Source organism: Acomys minous (assembly GCF_964271855.1).
Source record: "Acomys minous genome assembly, chromosome: 9".
NCBI classification, from domain to species: Eukaryota; Metazoa; Chordata; class Mammalia; order Rodentia; family Muridae; genus Acomys; species Acomys minous.
This window is the reverse complement of record NC_140490.1, coordinates 45,521,332-45,535,103: the sequence shown is the minus strand read 5'-3', so window position 1 is coordinate 45,535,103 and position 13,772 is coordinate 45,521,332. Positions and strand designations below refer to the sequence as shown.

General features: G+C 43.4%; 1 protein-coding gene across 1 annotated transcript in view; it reads right to left on the bottom strand.

Annotated features, from left to right (window-relative positions):
• FAM120A (family with sequence similarity 120 member A) overlaps positions 1 to 13,772 on the bottom strand; it is a 92,642-nt gene that overhangs the window by 8,901 nt on the left and 69,969 nt on the right. The window contains exons 12-15 of the mRNA XM_084795072.1: positions 9,370 to 9,484; positions 3,582 to 3,791; positions 1,961 to 2,144; positions 1,465 to 1,602 (exon numbers count right to left, since the gene is read on the bottom strand). Of these exons, the coding sequence (XP_084651198.1) occupies positions 1,465 to 1,602; positions 1,961 to 2,144; positions 3,582 to 3,791; positions 9,370 to 9,484 (647 nt within the window). The remainder of the gene's footprint in view (positions 1 to 1,464; positions 1,603 to 1,960; positions 2,145 to 3,581; positions 3,792 to 9,369; positions 9,485 to 13,772) is intronic.

The window sequence follows — 13,772 nt, the reverse complement described above, 5'->3', positions numbered from 1 at the left end:
GAAAACAAACAGGCTTCTAAGAAATAATAATAAAATATAATGTGATAAAACAAAAACTAGCACTTTGGAATTGGACAAAAACAGAAGGAAAAGAGCAAAAGAGAAGGCACACAGAAATCCACTCATTCACAAACTCAGGAATCCCATAAAAACAATAACCTGGAAGTATAATATATACTCAAAGGACCTGGTGCAGACCTGTACAGCCCCTGTGCATGCTGCCTCAGTCTCTGTGAGTTCATATGGGTTTTGCTCATGGTGACTTAGAGGCCTTGTTTTCTTGGTGTCCTCCATCCCCTCTGGCTCTTATGCTCTTTCTGCCTCCTCTTCCGCAGGGTTCCCTGAGCCCTGAGGGGAGGGATTTGATGGAGACGTCCCATTTAAGGCCTGCCCTGTCTTCAAAGGTCTGGAACACAGGTGTGCACTACCACACCCTAGTAAGACTGAAGATGTAGTCAGCTACTTTCCATCTACTTTCCACCTTCAACTCCCTGCATGCACCTGTACTTCAGGCCCATAGCTGATGTGTTTCAGGTGTGCACTGCACAGCCCAGGAGTGAACAGGACAGTTAGGAGGCAAGTTAAGTTCCTTGAACCTTCTCCGCACACTGTCGCAGGTAGCGCCTCCCCCTCCTTGCTTTCCCCAGCCACAGAGCATGCAGCAACAGTCCAGATCCACAGACCCTGAACACATCAGGGTCAAAGAGTTACAGGAGCAGCCACAAGGTAGAGACGCCCTCAAGAGGCGGAAGAGCAGGAAGGTTAGGGCCGACTGGGGCTGCAGACAGTTGCTCCTTGGCCACATCTTTCCACGTGCCGTTCTTCTTGCTGGCCACAGTAGTGCCCAGTAACTGAGCGGCAAATGCTACCATCCAGAAATGAATGACTACCCTGAAAGTAACTCAGAATTTATCAGACCAATTCTGCAACATAAGGTGATGGCTTCAAGTGACAGTAGAATTGCAATAAACTATTTCAAAAATTCTTCCCTTTACAAGCCAAACATAAATGATGATCAAAGGAAAATCTAAAACAAACCTCCTTACATTAAAATTTTCTTTAAAAACAAATGATAAGAGGCTTTTATGTGCCAGGAATTCTGCACCTGCTGGCACCTTCTACACAAACACCTTTATCAAAAGAGGGCTGCATGAGTACAGCACTATACAAAATTGTCAGCCTAGCCTGAGAGCACAAGCTGTTGGCCAGGTCACACTGTTGCAGAGAAAAGTTCTCTTCTGGGTGGACACTCAGTGGCCTAGCCTGGAAGGAGAAGACAAGATAACTACAACAGGGTCACTACACAGACCTAAGGGCAGAGGGTCAGTCGGGAACACAAGAGAAAAGCCACTGCATTAGAGGTAGCTTGAAAAGACAGGCAAGAAGGGAAGGGGCCAAATGCCGGAGCAAAGGAAGTGCTGGTAGCAGAGGCCTGGAAGGGTGTGGGGTGTGGGTAATAATTACCGCCCTGGGACTTGCTAGTCCTGCTGCTGTCACCACCTGAGAAGGCTCCACAATGTCCCGATGCTGCTGTCACCCGGAAGGCACGGTAAGGGCCTGTTGCTACTGTTTCCCCGTAGTGGCCTCCAAAGCCACAGACTCCTGTGGAACCCACAGTAGAAGAAACAGGAAAAGCATGAAAGGTGAGTCTCAGAGGGACCACTCATGTATGCAAAACAGCCTGAAGACCCTGGAGGAGTGGTCCTAGAAGACAGCTCCCTCAGACCCAGAGGGATTTATTTCCACGCATATGAAACATGAATGAAATCAAGGTGGCTCCCTCTTTCTTTCTCACCATCTCCTTCAGGATCTTACTCTCTTATCTCTATTTGGGAAGAATTACTGCCTTAATACTGCTTCCTAAAACCCACTGTAACACGTCTCCATACAGCAAGCTGTGATGTCACCAAAGGACCACATGCTCTGTCCCCACTTGAAAGATTTCCAAATTATGACTCACCTGCAAAGCCCCTGCCTCTGCCCTGTGAGGGTGGGACTGGCCCAAAGTGCCGGGGGTATACAGATGCTGGGTAGAAGGGCAGAGCAGGAGGTGGTGGGAAGGGGAGTGGGTGGTTCTGCCGGGAGAAGTTGAGCCCCTCCAGGATGCTCTGGCGCATCTTTTCCACCTTGGCAGCCTGCTCAGCCTGGAAGTCAAGGGACAGGCAGATAAAACATCACCCACAAGTTTGAACAAATCTGAACTGTCAATAACAAAGCAGAACCACAGTTATGCAAAGTCTGCATTCTTTATATTTATTTTCTTTTTATGTGTCTGTGTGAGATTGTGCATTATTTGTGAAATGGTCAGAGACCAACTCCACTTCCCTGTGCTGGTGGTTGTATGTTGCTTTATATGGGTTCTGGGAGCTGAACTCAGGTACTCTTTACAATAATACATACTCTTAACTGCTGAGCCCTCTCTCCAGCCCCTCACCTACTTATTCTTAACAGCTAAATCAAAAGTCATGGATACTTCCCTGATCACCATAGGACCTGTGCACATCAGGGTGTAGGATATGACAAACTTCCCACATGAACTCAAATGGTACAAAGTGCAGTTCATTCTGAAAATGGGGCTCCCTGCTGGCCTGTTTTGCATTTTTGTCCTTTTTGCTGGTTTCACTGGTTAAGATAGTCCCGTGGTGCTGAAATGCTTTGTGGGGCTTGTAAATGCATACCTGGTCATAATGTGCTGCAAGCATGTACCATTGGCCATGAGCGCAACAATCATGATCGAACAACAGATATTAAATGAAATATCCAAGAAGGGAAGCCACAAGCATGGTAGCACACGCCTTTAATCCCAGCACTCGGGAGGCAGAGGCAGGCGGATAGCTGTGAGTTTGAAGCCAGCCTGGTCTACAAAGTGAGTCCAGGACAGCAAGGGTGACACAGAGAAACCCTGTCTCAAAAAACAAAGAAACAAAGAAGAGAAGCCACACAAAACAGGCTATGCAACTGAAAATGTGAACAAAACCTCATGGGAACCTAGCCCTGATGCTTCTCAGCCACGGTGGTTCACACTCACTGACTCAATATGCAAGGAGCTTTCTGGAACCTAATTCTCTCAAGTAATAAGAATCAATTGAGAAGGTGTTCCATTGGGAACACTCAAGTTTAGAAGACAGCAGGTGTACTGGATAGTTTTATGTTGACTTGACCCAGGCTAAAGTCACCTGAGGGAAAACCTCAATTAAGAAAATGCCTCTATAAGCTTAGGCTGTAGGCAAACCTATAAAGAACTTTTTAAATTAGTAATTGATGGGGGTCAGGGGGTCCCCAGGCCATTGTGGGTGGTACCATCCTTTGGCTGGTGGTGGTCCTGGATTCTATAAGAAAGCAAGCTGGGCAAGACAGAGGGAGCAAGCATTCCTCCAGGGCCCCTGCATCAGTTCCTGCCTCTAGGTGCCTGCCCTGACTTCAATGACATGTAAGCAGAAGTCAAATAAACCCTCTCCTCCCCAAGTTGCTTTGGTCATGGTGTTTCATCACAGCAATAGTAACCCTGATTAAGATAGCAGGTTTAGCTCACAGGCTACATTCCACTATAGTCAGAGGTGGCCACCCTGTCCCCAACATACCTGACCATCACAGAGGTCGATGAGTGGGGTCTTTTCCCGGCTGGCTTTGAGAAGTTTGGACTGGAAGAGCTTCCCATCAAAATACATCCAAGGACAACAGTGTTCCCAGGGGATGGGCTGCCCACATGCATCATTGGCAAACAGTGCCATGTCTACTCCGCTCATGAAGAGAGCTGACAGCTGAATTCCTCGGGGGTCTAGGTTTTCAATCTTTAAATTGAAAAGAATGATTTTTATGGAGGAGGGGTACTACAGTGTCATACTTTCCCATTAAAACTCCCAAAGTTAATAGAGCACGATGCTCACCAGTCAGAGTGCCACACCTTAGCTTCACCCAGACCTGGCCTCAGTCAAAGAAAACCACAGTTTATGTTTTACTAGAGTATTCAAGAGCATGTTTTATGAATATACGAAATAGTCTAGCATCGGTAAATCATTACACACTGTGGATAACATGGTGATTAAGGCTAGATATGACAAAGGGACTGATGAGGTACAAACTCCTTCAGGGCCCAGAATTCTACTCCCCTCAGGAAAGCCTAACACTTTAGGTCTGAACTCTGGCCATGTGCTAACAGAAGTGTATCCAAAAGGAAACAGTTTAAGATCCTACGTTTTTCAAGTAGCTGTATTAAGAAATTACTTGTCACAATAAATTTTCACTATGTTTGTTGCGTTACAGGTTGTTTCGAAGAAATTTAAACTCAAAATGTTTTAGGAGACACAAGTAACTCATAAACAAAAGAAAAACTGTACTTGAACTGTGCACTCTCAAAACTTGCATCTTCCTATGTATACTGACTGCCGGCACCTGCCGGACCAGAACTCTGTCTTCTCACAGACAACGGGCAGGGTAAGACACTCGACACAGTCCAATCAACTCTTGATCATCTGTGTGCAAAGGGCCTAGTTTGTGGATTATCTAGGACAAAGGTTTAATTTTCTATCTTCTCCCCTCAATGGCTTTTCAAGAATAAAATCTTTGAGGGTATGAGTACAGGTAAGGCTGCACTGTGGCAGGGGAAATGGCGTTTGGAAAATGGTGTTGTATGAAACACAAAAAAGAACATTTCAGTGCCAAATGCTAATGAATTTAGGATTATCTGTTATTTATTTCCCATTGTTTGTAACAGTATTTTCCATCAACAGCTAACGTTCTTGCCAATATTTTCTAAGGATTTTAGTCAATGCAATTAAACTTGTAAGGACTGGAGGAGCCAGGTCATGAATTTATGAATACTGTTTATCTAAACCTCTGAGTCCTCGTGTGTGCACTAGTCATTTATTTGTGGGAAACATAAGGGACTGGGAAATGGAATTAAATGCATTTTCATTTTTACATGCAACAAAGAGAGAGAGGGTCAATTTAACCAAATGCAAAGAACGCATGTTTTCTTAAGCTCCCACCTGTGTGCTATAGCAAGGACGGAGGAGCCTTACTCACCAGTGAGAGTGAGCTGGCCTACTGGAGTGAGGCCAAGCAGAAGTGGGCTGTAGTAAGGAAACAGAGCTACCCCAGGACACAGGTCACCCTCCCACTTCTATGGGGCAGTGGCTATGAACGCTCTTAGTCATCTGGACCACTGTTTCCAGCCCATGTCCTCTCTGTGTCCTACACCAGAGAATCAAGATCAAAACTTAGAGAGAGAGTTGGTGGCACTCTAAAGTTCTGTATGAAATACCATACGGCCTGTCTGTGAACACAACTGTGGCAGCCTACAGGCAACTCTTGAGATTATGAGTTACTTCTGGTCATGCTCTGATACAAAGTCCCACTGATTAAAATCCTGGCCATATCACTGTATGTGGAGTTTAAAAGAATGCATCAGAGGTGCACAGAACAGAAGTGCCTTGGTTGGAATTACTCATTTCTCAATTTCCTAAGAGGAATGGACCAGGACTACACTGTGTACATTCATTCATATATGAATTACACTGGCCACTGAGGGACTCAACTGTGGATTTTAAAAATGACATTAGGTCTGAGGATATAGCTTAGTGGAATACAACTTGTTGAGTATGCATGAAGTCCTAGGTTCACTCCTCAGAAATTAAAAAAACAAAAAACAAAAAAAAGTATACTTTGAAGAAAATCATCAATTTTATTAATGACAACTACCATTAATTTAAAGGCAAAAATTCCTAAAATAAAATCTATATAATTATGTTAATAAGATTTCCACTGCTGCTAAGCGTGATGGTGCAAGCCTTTAATCCCAGCACTCGGGAGACAGAGGCAGGTGGATCGCTGTGAGTTCGAGGCCAGCCTGGTCTGCATGTGAGTTCAAGACAGCCAAGGCTACACGGGGAAACCCTGTCTCAAAAAACAAAAACAAAACAAAGATTTCCACTGCTGGGTACATTTGGCTTAAAATTTTTTTTTTCTTTTTGTTTTATTGTTTTAGAGATACCATCTTACTACATACCCCAAGATGGCGAAAAACTCTATCGTTCTGTGTCTGGCTCCTAAGTAGGTGTCAAAATGCCTGCCCAAAAACTTTCTAAAATTCACACTGCAGTGTTTTAATTTCCTTAAATGTTAATTGTTTCATTTTATTGTTATTGGTGGTGGTGGTAGTGGTTCCCCCTTTCCCACCCCCCCAGACAGGGCTTCTCTGTGCTAATAGCCTTGGCTGCCCTGGAACTTGCTTTGTAAACCAGGCTGGCCTTGAACTCACAGAGATCTGCCTGCCTCTGCCTCCCGAGTGCTGGGATTAAAGGTGTGCGCCACCACTGCCCAGGAATTTTAGAAACTATTTATGTGTGTAAGTGTCTATATGAATGTATATGCAGCCCATCAGCAGCCAGAAGAGGGTGTTAGAGCCCCGGAACTAGAGTTACAGACAGGTGTGAGCTGCCATGTGGTGTTAGAAATCAAACCCAGGTCCTCTAGAAGAGCAACAAGTAAGCTTAACTGCTAAGCCATCTCTCTAGTTCCCTTAACGGTTATTTATATCTCTGAACTATAGTACTTATTGCCTTATGCCAATCAAGATAAAATATTCAACATTATCCAAAGTCTTTCAACTAGAGAGAAACAGAAAAATCTGGCTTCATAAGAAATAAAGCTGCAGAATTATTTTCTGCTGAGTTAGGTCAAGAGCCAATTGTAGTGAGGTGATGTTGCCTAACGTCTACTTACTGCCCTGCAGACTCCCTCTCTCTCTGTATATAGGTATCATAAACACGTTGCTGCCCCTGATATTGTCTCTAAAGCGCTTCATTGTCCAACTTTTATATTCTATATTGGCATGTGAACCTGTTACAAGAATTCTAGGGATGTCAAGAACAAGGGAGAAGAAACAGGACAAATATCACAAATGACAAAAGTTCCTTCTCCTTGTCCTTCACCTCCCCACACTGAATCCCAGGCTCAGTGCTAATTTTACCTGCACAATTACGCTCATGCTGGAAAACTAGGAGAATGGCTCAGAAAATTTAACAGGGAAGCAAATGAGGGTCATCAATCACTGTCACAGGTACTCAAGGAGCCACACAGAACATGCTCAATTATTCATGGACATGGTGGACAGAAGCATGGATGAGATGAATTCTTAAACATTAATTTCAGCTAATGGTGTAGTGTCTTTTCCCACTAACCCTCCCTTCAGAAAGCTGGTAGCAAGAGTCCAAACTGGCAGAAGTGGGACCTTTCTTCCTCTTTTCCGCCTCTGATGGCAGAGTGTGTTTTGGACACTGGCGGGGCTAAGAGTGACAAGGTCTAGGCAATCCACAAACGGGGTGACAGCCCCGGCACAGTGACAGCCAAGAGGTGACTGTGTCTTAGACAGTGAAGAGGCATCTTACAGAAAAGCACCGTCGTTGCATTTCAGTTGTCAAAAACCTTTAATGGTTAAATGAAAAAGCAATTTTAAATTTTAATATTCTACTACTGCACTCTGGAACCCCAAACTCTCATATGAATTTTGGGTAGCCTGAAATAAGAATACTCCTATCAGTTCTCAATTCAACAGCTGAGAGGATGCTTAATCTTTAAAAACAAACAAACAAACAACAAAAAAGAACAAACAAACCGAGCTGCCTTCTCTTAATCACATGCTGTTTTTCCCTCACAGCTCTTTTGAAATATGTGCTAACCCTGACAATGAAGCTCTTAGTGTGGGCTGTGCTCGTGAAACGGGAACCACCAACTTCCACACAAGAAGACCTGGGCTGCGACGAGTGAGACAGAAGGCCCCTGTTTGTGGAATGTATCTCACTGATACATCTTTAGAAATGTCGCGCCTTAGATGAAGAATCAGGCGAATACCATGAAAGCACTAAGGCCTCAAAAGAACCAAAATGAAAGCTTTCAAAAAGTACATCCTGCATGTGGATCCGAAAATGAAAAGGATATGGGAGAGAAGATGGACTTTGGTTAAAGTAACTTGATGGTGAATAAGGCTTGGTGGGCATACCTGGTCCCTGGCGGTCTGATTTTCAGAACTGGGATGTCAATACTGAAGGAATAATCTACACAAGAGAAACAGGAGGAGAGGTAGAGGGTGGCACCACACTTTAGGGCAGTGATTCCACCCCCTGAAGCACAGCCTGCGGCGAGGACGGTGGTGACGGGGCACCCGGGGAACACGCGGGAGGACCTGATTGGGTCCGCCACACTGCCTGACACCGAAAACAAAAGTGTTAAAGACAGTAACAATTTCTGCCTAACAAACAGAAAAGCTTGATCCACAAAGTAAAGAACACAATTTGAGGGGGATTCTATTGAGCTTTGGTCTTGTACTTAGCTTGTTTCAAAGTCATCAGAAGCCTCAACAGAGTTTCACTTAGCACCAAAATATGCAATTTAACATGATAATTTAGGGAAAAACCAGAAATTTATTGAGAACCACCTGTCAAATACTAAAAAGGAAAAAAAAAGAGCTAGTCTAAAATCTTTGCCATAAGATGTGTTCATAAAGAACAGCAAAAAGATCTAAAAGTGATGGCAAATTTATCAAAAGAGATTGGCAGATTTTTAAATAAAACTTGGTAAAAAATTATATAACTGATGACAAAGAAAAACAAAACCCTAACATTAAAAAGGCAGAGCTGTGAGTTTAGCTAACCTTGAGGTCTTGAACTTTCTAACATTTAATACAGAAATTGGAAAGCAATTATAATCATGAACATAGCAACTAATGAGTGTAGTGAAAAAGATGACACTACAAAATCAGGGCCAACTTAGGAGAAAATAAACACTGCCAACACAAAGAACAAAGGAGTGCTACAAGGCGAAATTAAAAGGAGCATGATATTAAACACTCATGAAAAGGGGTAGCGGGAGGATGGCCGGACACCGTTCTTCAAGTGGTACTTTAAAAGGGATTGTGCAACACTAGAAGGGCAAAGAATATGCTTTAGAGAAAACTAAAGTTGCAGCTAGGAACAATGGAATGAAATAAGAAAAAGAATCCTGGCTAGATGTTAGAAAATTCCTAAGATTGAGTCCTCCCAGGGCTTGGAGTCCCCTGGTAAAATAAAAAGAGAAGTTTATTTCCTGATGTGAAAAAAAAAAACAAAAAACAAAAACAAAAAACAAGAATAAACATCCATTGGTAAACAGGTAAAATCTGATAAATGTGGAATTGACTGTTTATTTGCTTACAAACCCTGATAGTACAGCCATACCTAAACAGGACTATCCCCTTTGCCTTGAAGGCTTTGACACATATGACATTAGTATTATTAGTTTGGTGCCCAAACAACAGTCTGGTGAGGGTTAGCAAAGTTACACCAAAATCCAAAGCAAAACTTTCTAGGACAAGAAAACAAGGCTGATCGGTACCTTGAGTTCCTGCAGCTGGTCCGGCTCATAGAGTTTGGGGGACAATGCCTGAGCCAGGAAGGCATCCAGCTCCTGACGACGCAGAATGCGAGCTCCGGGCCACTGCACCATATACCTGGTGAGGAACAGAAGGAGAACGGAGTGACTGGAGAACCAGAGCAGGAGGCGCTCAATAAATCTGAGATGGTGCAAGTCAGGAAGTTGCCTTTGTATTATTCTCTTTCAGCCATTCTGTTTCCATGAGAGGATTCCAGGTGAAAAGTATACACTTGATTAACATTCAGCATGCTAGTATGTTGTGTTGTGTATAGTCTTTAAAAAGAAGGTGCTAGGCCAGACCTGGTGACGTGTGCTTTATTCTCAGCATTTAGGAGACAGAGGCAGCTGGTCTCTGTGAGTTTAAGGCCAGGCTTGTCTACAGAGACAGTCAAGGCTGGAGTAAGATACGTCTCGCTTGAATTAAGGATTTTTCAGCAGCAGCTCAACAGGGAATGATGCAGGAAGTGCCCATGAGGAGGAGGTCCCTCAATGCACTCATGAGGACCCCTTCACATTTGGAACATCTTGGTGTGGGTGGCTAAAGGGAATCAACTTCCACAAGGATAGAGTTGTCCAGCAGCCAGCTGCCTGAATCACTCCACAGAGTACCACCTCAGATAGCTTTTAGTATGGAAATGAAAATGGCTACCTACAATAGTCATAAACCTGCAAGCCCATTAGTACTGACTCTGTACCAACAAACCTTACAGAGGACTAATCAGATTTCTAGGTATCATTAAAAAGCTTCTGGCCAGGCGCAGTGGCACACACCATTAGTCCCAGCACTCAAGAGGCAGAGGAAGGCAGATCTCTGTGTGATCAAAGCCAGCCTGGTCTACAAAGCGAGTCCAGGACAGCCAGGACTACAAGAGAAACCCTGTCTTGAAAAAACAAAAGGAAACAAAAAACAAACAAACAAACAACAACAACAACAAAGCAAAACAAAAACCCAGAAGCTTATTTATTATCCTAGCAATTCTAAAGCAGGAGTAAGTATCCTGTAACAAAGAGGAAACTGAAGGACAGAGCAACACACTACATGGCACGATTATGTACCTCAAGTAGATGGGCATTAAATTTCAGTGTGAATGAATATTAAATATTTTTACTTAAATAAAACAGCAACATAAAAGTAGACTAAACTATATTAGTACTGGCAAAATTATAACCTTTGACTGGGCATGGTGGCACAGGCCTTTAACCCCAGCACCAAGGCAAGAAGCAGAGGCAGGCGAATCTCTGTGAGCTGAGGCTAGCCTGGCCTACATAAGGAGTTCCAGGCCAGCCAGGGCTACATAGTGAGACCCTGCCTCAAATAAGTACATAGATAAATATTGCATACTTTGCAACTAAGTGCCATAAACCATACACAATGGTCCCACTGAGGTTCAATGAGCTTGATGAAAAAAAAAAAAAAAAAAACAAGTAAATGTGACAGATGCTCCCACTATTGACTGAAAAATATTATTGTGGAGATTATACTCAATATACAATATTCCTTTCCTTACATAACCCTAGTTTATGCTCCTCTCTTTTATTCATTAGTTATTATTTATGCACTTATATTTGTTTTTAATAACTGTGTTTATTTATAGCAGTATACACATAACACAGCATTCCCTATAGTAAGTGTCCATCTCTGAACCTGTGGGCTTCAGTGGTGCTGGCCCGTTCCCACCATCCTAGAGCCTCACTCCCTACCAGACTTCTTCCATCTCTTGGATGGAAACTGACACATGAGTACTAACTCTTCACATTCCATCCTGGTTCTATGTTCCTTTTGAAAACTTTGGATCAGAAAAGAATGGCAGCCATAGTTGCAATTTGTTTCTGTTTTTCTTGGAGGTGACTCAGACCAACAGCATATTCCTGTTGGTCAAAGTATCTGTTTTCTGACTTTGCCTTTCTATTCAGCCATTCAGCTGTTCTTAAACAGACACATGACCAAAACATGTTCATGAAAGCAAGGATCAGAGCCCCCAGATAACAGAAACAGCAACTTACTCTGGGGCATCTCATTTATTCACTGATTTCTACCTGAGCATTTAGAATGTTTTCAGATCCTATTTGCATTACCAAAGGGATTTTCTGGAGATTTTTAAAACATTTATTTATTTTTATTTTATGTATATTGGCATTTTGCCTGCATGTATGTCTGTATGGGGGTGTCAGATCTTGGAGTTATAGACATTTGTGAGCTGCCATGTGGGTACGGGGAATTGAACTTAGGTCCTTTGGAAGAGCAGTCAGTGCTCTTAACCTTGGAGCCATCTTTCCAGACCCTTGGAGATATTTTTTAGTGACTATTCTTTTCCATGCAATTAATTGAGCAAAATATAATGGTAGGTGGGCATAGTAGCCTATGCCTTTATTTCCAGCACTCAGAAGCAGAAGCAAGAGGCTATGACCATGACTTCCAGGTCAGCCTGGAGTACATAGCAAGTTCAGGCCAGCAAGAGTGATAGAACCTATCTCAACAAACAAACAAACAAACAAACAAACAATTACCTGACTAGCTTGCAGCAATGATCTTGGAAGAACTTTTAAAATATTCTCCCTCTCTACTTTTATGTTCTACCACAAGGGCTAATAAGCAGTCTAGACTGTTCTAGAGCCTTCAGAGACTTGTCTGCCCTTACTAACATGAAAGCTGGAGGAACGGCGGTTTGACACCTTCCTGACACACCTGGCACAGTCCAAGGCATCTCCAAGCACAAACAGAGAGCTGCAGCCTTGCTATTGTACCTTGGCCCCTTCTTCCTTAAAAAATATTCATATATACGTGGTTGATTATTTTGTCTTTTGAAATAAGATCTGACTTTGTAGAACAAGGTGGCCTTGAACTGTTCACCCTCCTGCTCTAGCCTCGCCTGGTGCTGGGATTAAAGGTGTGCATAAACACATGCAGCCTCCTCCTTGATGTTATCACACTGATTCAAGTACTCTTCACATAAGCCTGGGCCACATCTATTTGCCTGCAATTTTGTCTCTTTACTTCTGAGGAAGAACCTCTTTGGTTTAGTCTGTGTGTAACATGACAGCAGACCTCTAGACCTTCCTCCTACCACACAATACCAATTTCTGCTTACACTCCTTGCTTCCTCTGTTGCCTTAGATTCTAGAGACTAGACCAACACTGCTCCCTATCCACCCTAAGTACTGCCTTACTGTGACATAACATGACAATACCTAAGTGACCTCATCCAAGGCTCGAGTGAACACTGGCAAAAGCTGTCTCTGGAGAATAGGAGAACACCACACCCTTTCTGTGGTTCCCTGCCTAAGTGTGCAGGCTGAGGCGTCAGGGATAAATGACACTCTACACAGGGAAGCAGAGGCTAGAGATACTTGTGTTCCTCCACTTCACCATTCCCATGACCCTAGGTGCTGGCAAAGAGTGAACCTCTCACTCGTTCCTTCTTTTTTGTTTTGTGACAGGGTTTCTCTGTGTAGCCTTGGCTGTCCTGGACTCTCTTTGTAGGCCAAGCTGGCCTCAAACTCATAGTGATTCTACCTCTGCCTCCCTGAGTGCTGGGATTAAAGGTGTGTGCCACCTCTCACTCATTGAGAAGCCCAGAGAATAACAGTCAAGACATAAGGGTATTATCAGTCCAGGAAGCAATAGTTTTCCATGAGACAGACGAAACATGAATGTCACACCTCATCCATACCTAATGGATGTGGCCGTGTGCTGCCCAGAGGTGACTACAAATTATGTATCATACAGGGTACAGTGTGCTGCCTAGGTCAAGTGTTAAACGTCTTTTCACACACATAAACTGACGATGCTTGATACAAACTTAAGACATACCTGTGAGAGAAAGTCTCAATTGAGGAATAGCACCTATCAGATTAGCCTGTGAGCACACATGTGTGCAGGCATGTATGTGTGCTTGTGTGTTGGCGGTGGTTGACTCTAGACAGCTGTGGATGGTATTATCATCCCTGGGGAAGTGAACCTGGGCTTTTTACGAAATGTAACTGAGCAAGCCAGTAGGCCAAGTTCCTTCAAGGTCTCTCTGCTTTAGTTCCTGCCTCAAGTTCGTGTAGTTGTCCCTTGATGGACTATAACCTATAAGCCACTGCACTCTTCCTCCCCCAAGTTGCTGCTTTAAGTCTTGGTGTTTATCATAGCAACCGAGAAGTAACTAGAACAGAACCAAATTCACTTTTGCTCCTGACCACAGAGCACACAGATGTTATTTTCTGTATCTTGTGGGGGGGAGGAGGCACAGAGGCTACCTTCTTAAATCACTCTTCTAGCTTATGTTTAAAGACTGGTGCACAAACATACATACATATAAGCAAAGTACCAATACACATAAATAAATTATGGTAAGGTGGAGAGTAACTGAGGAAGAAAA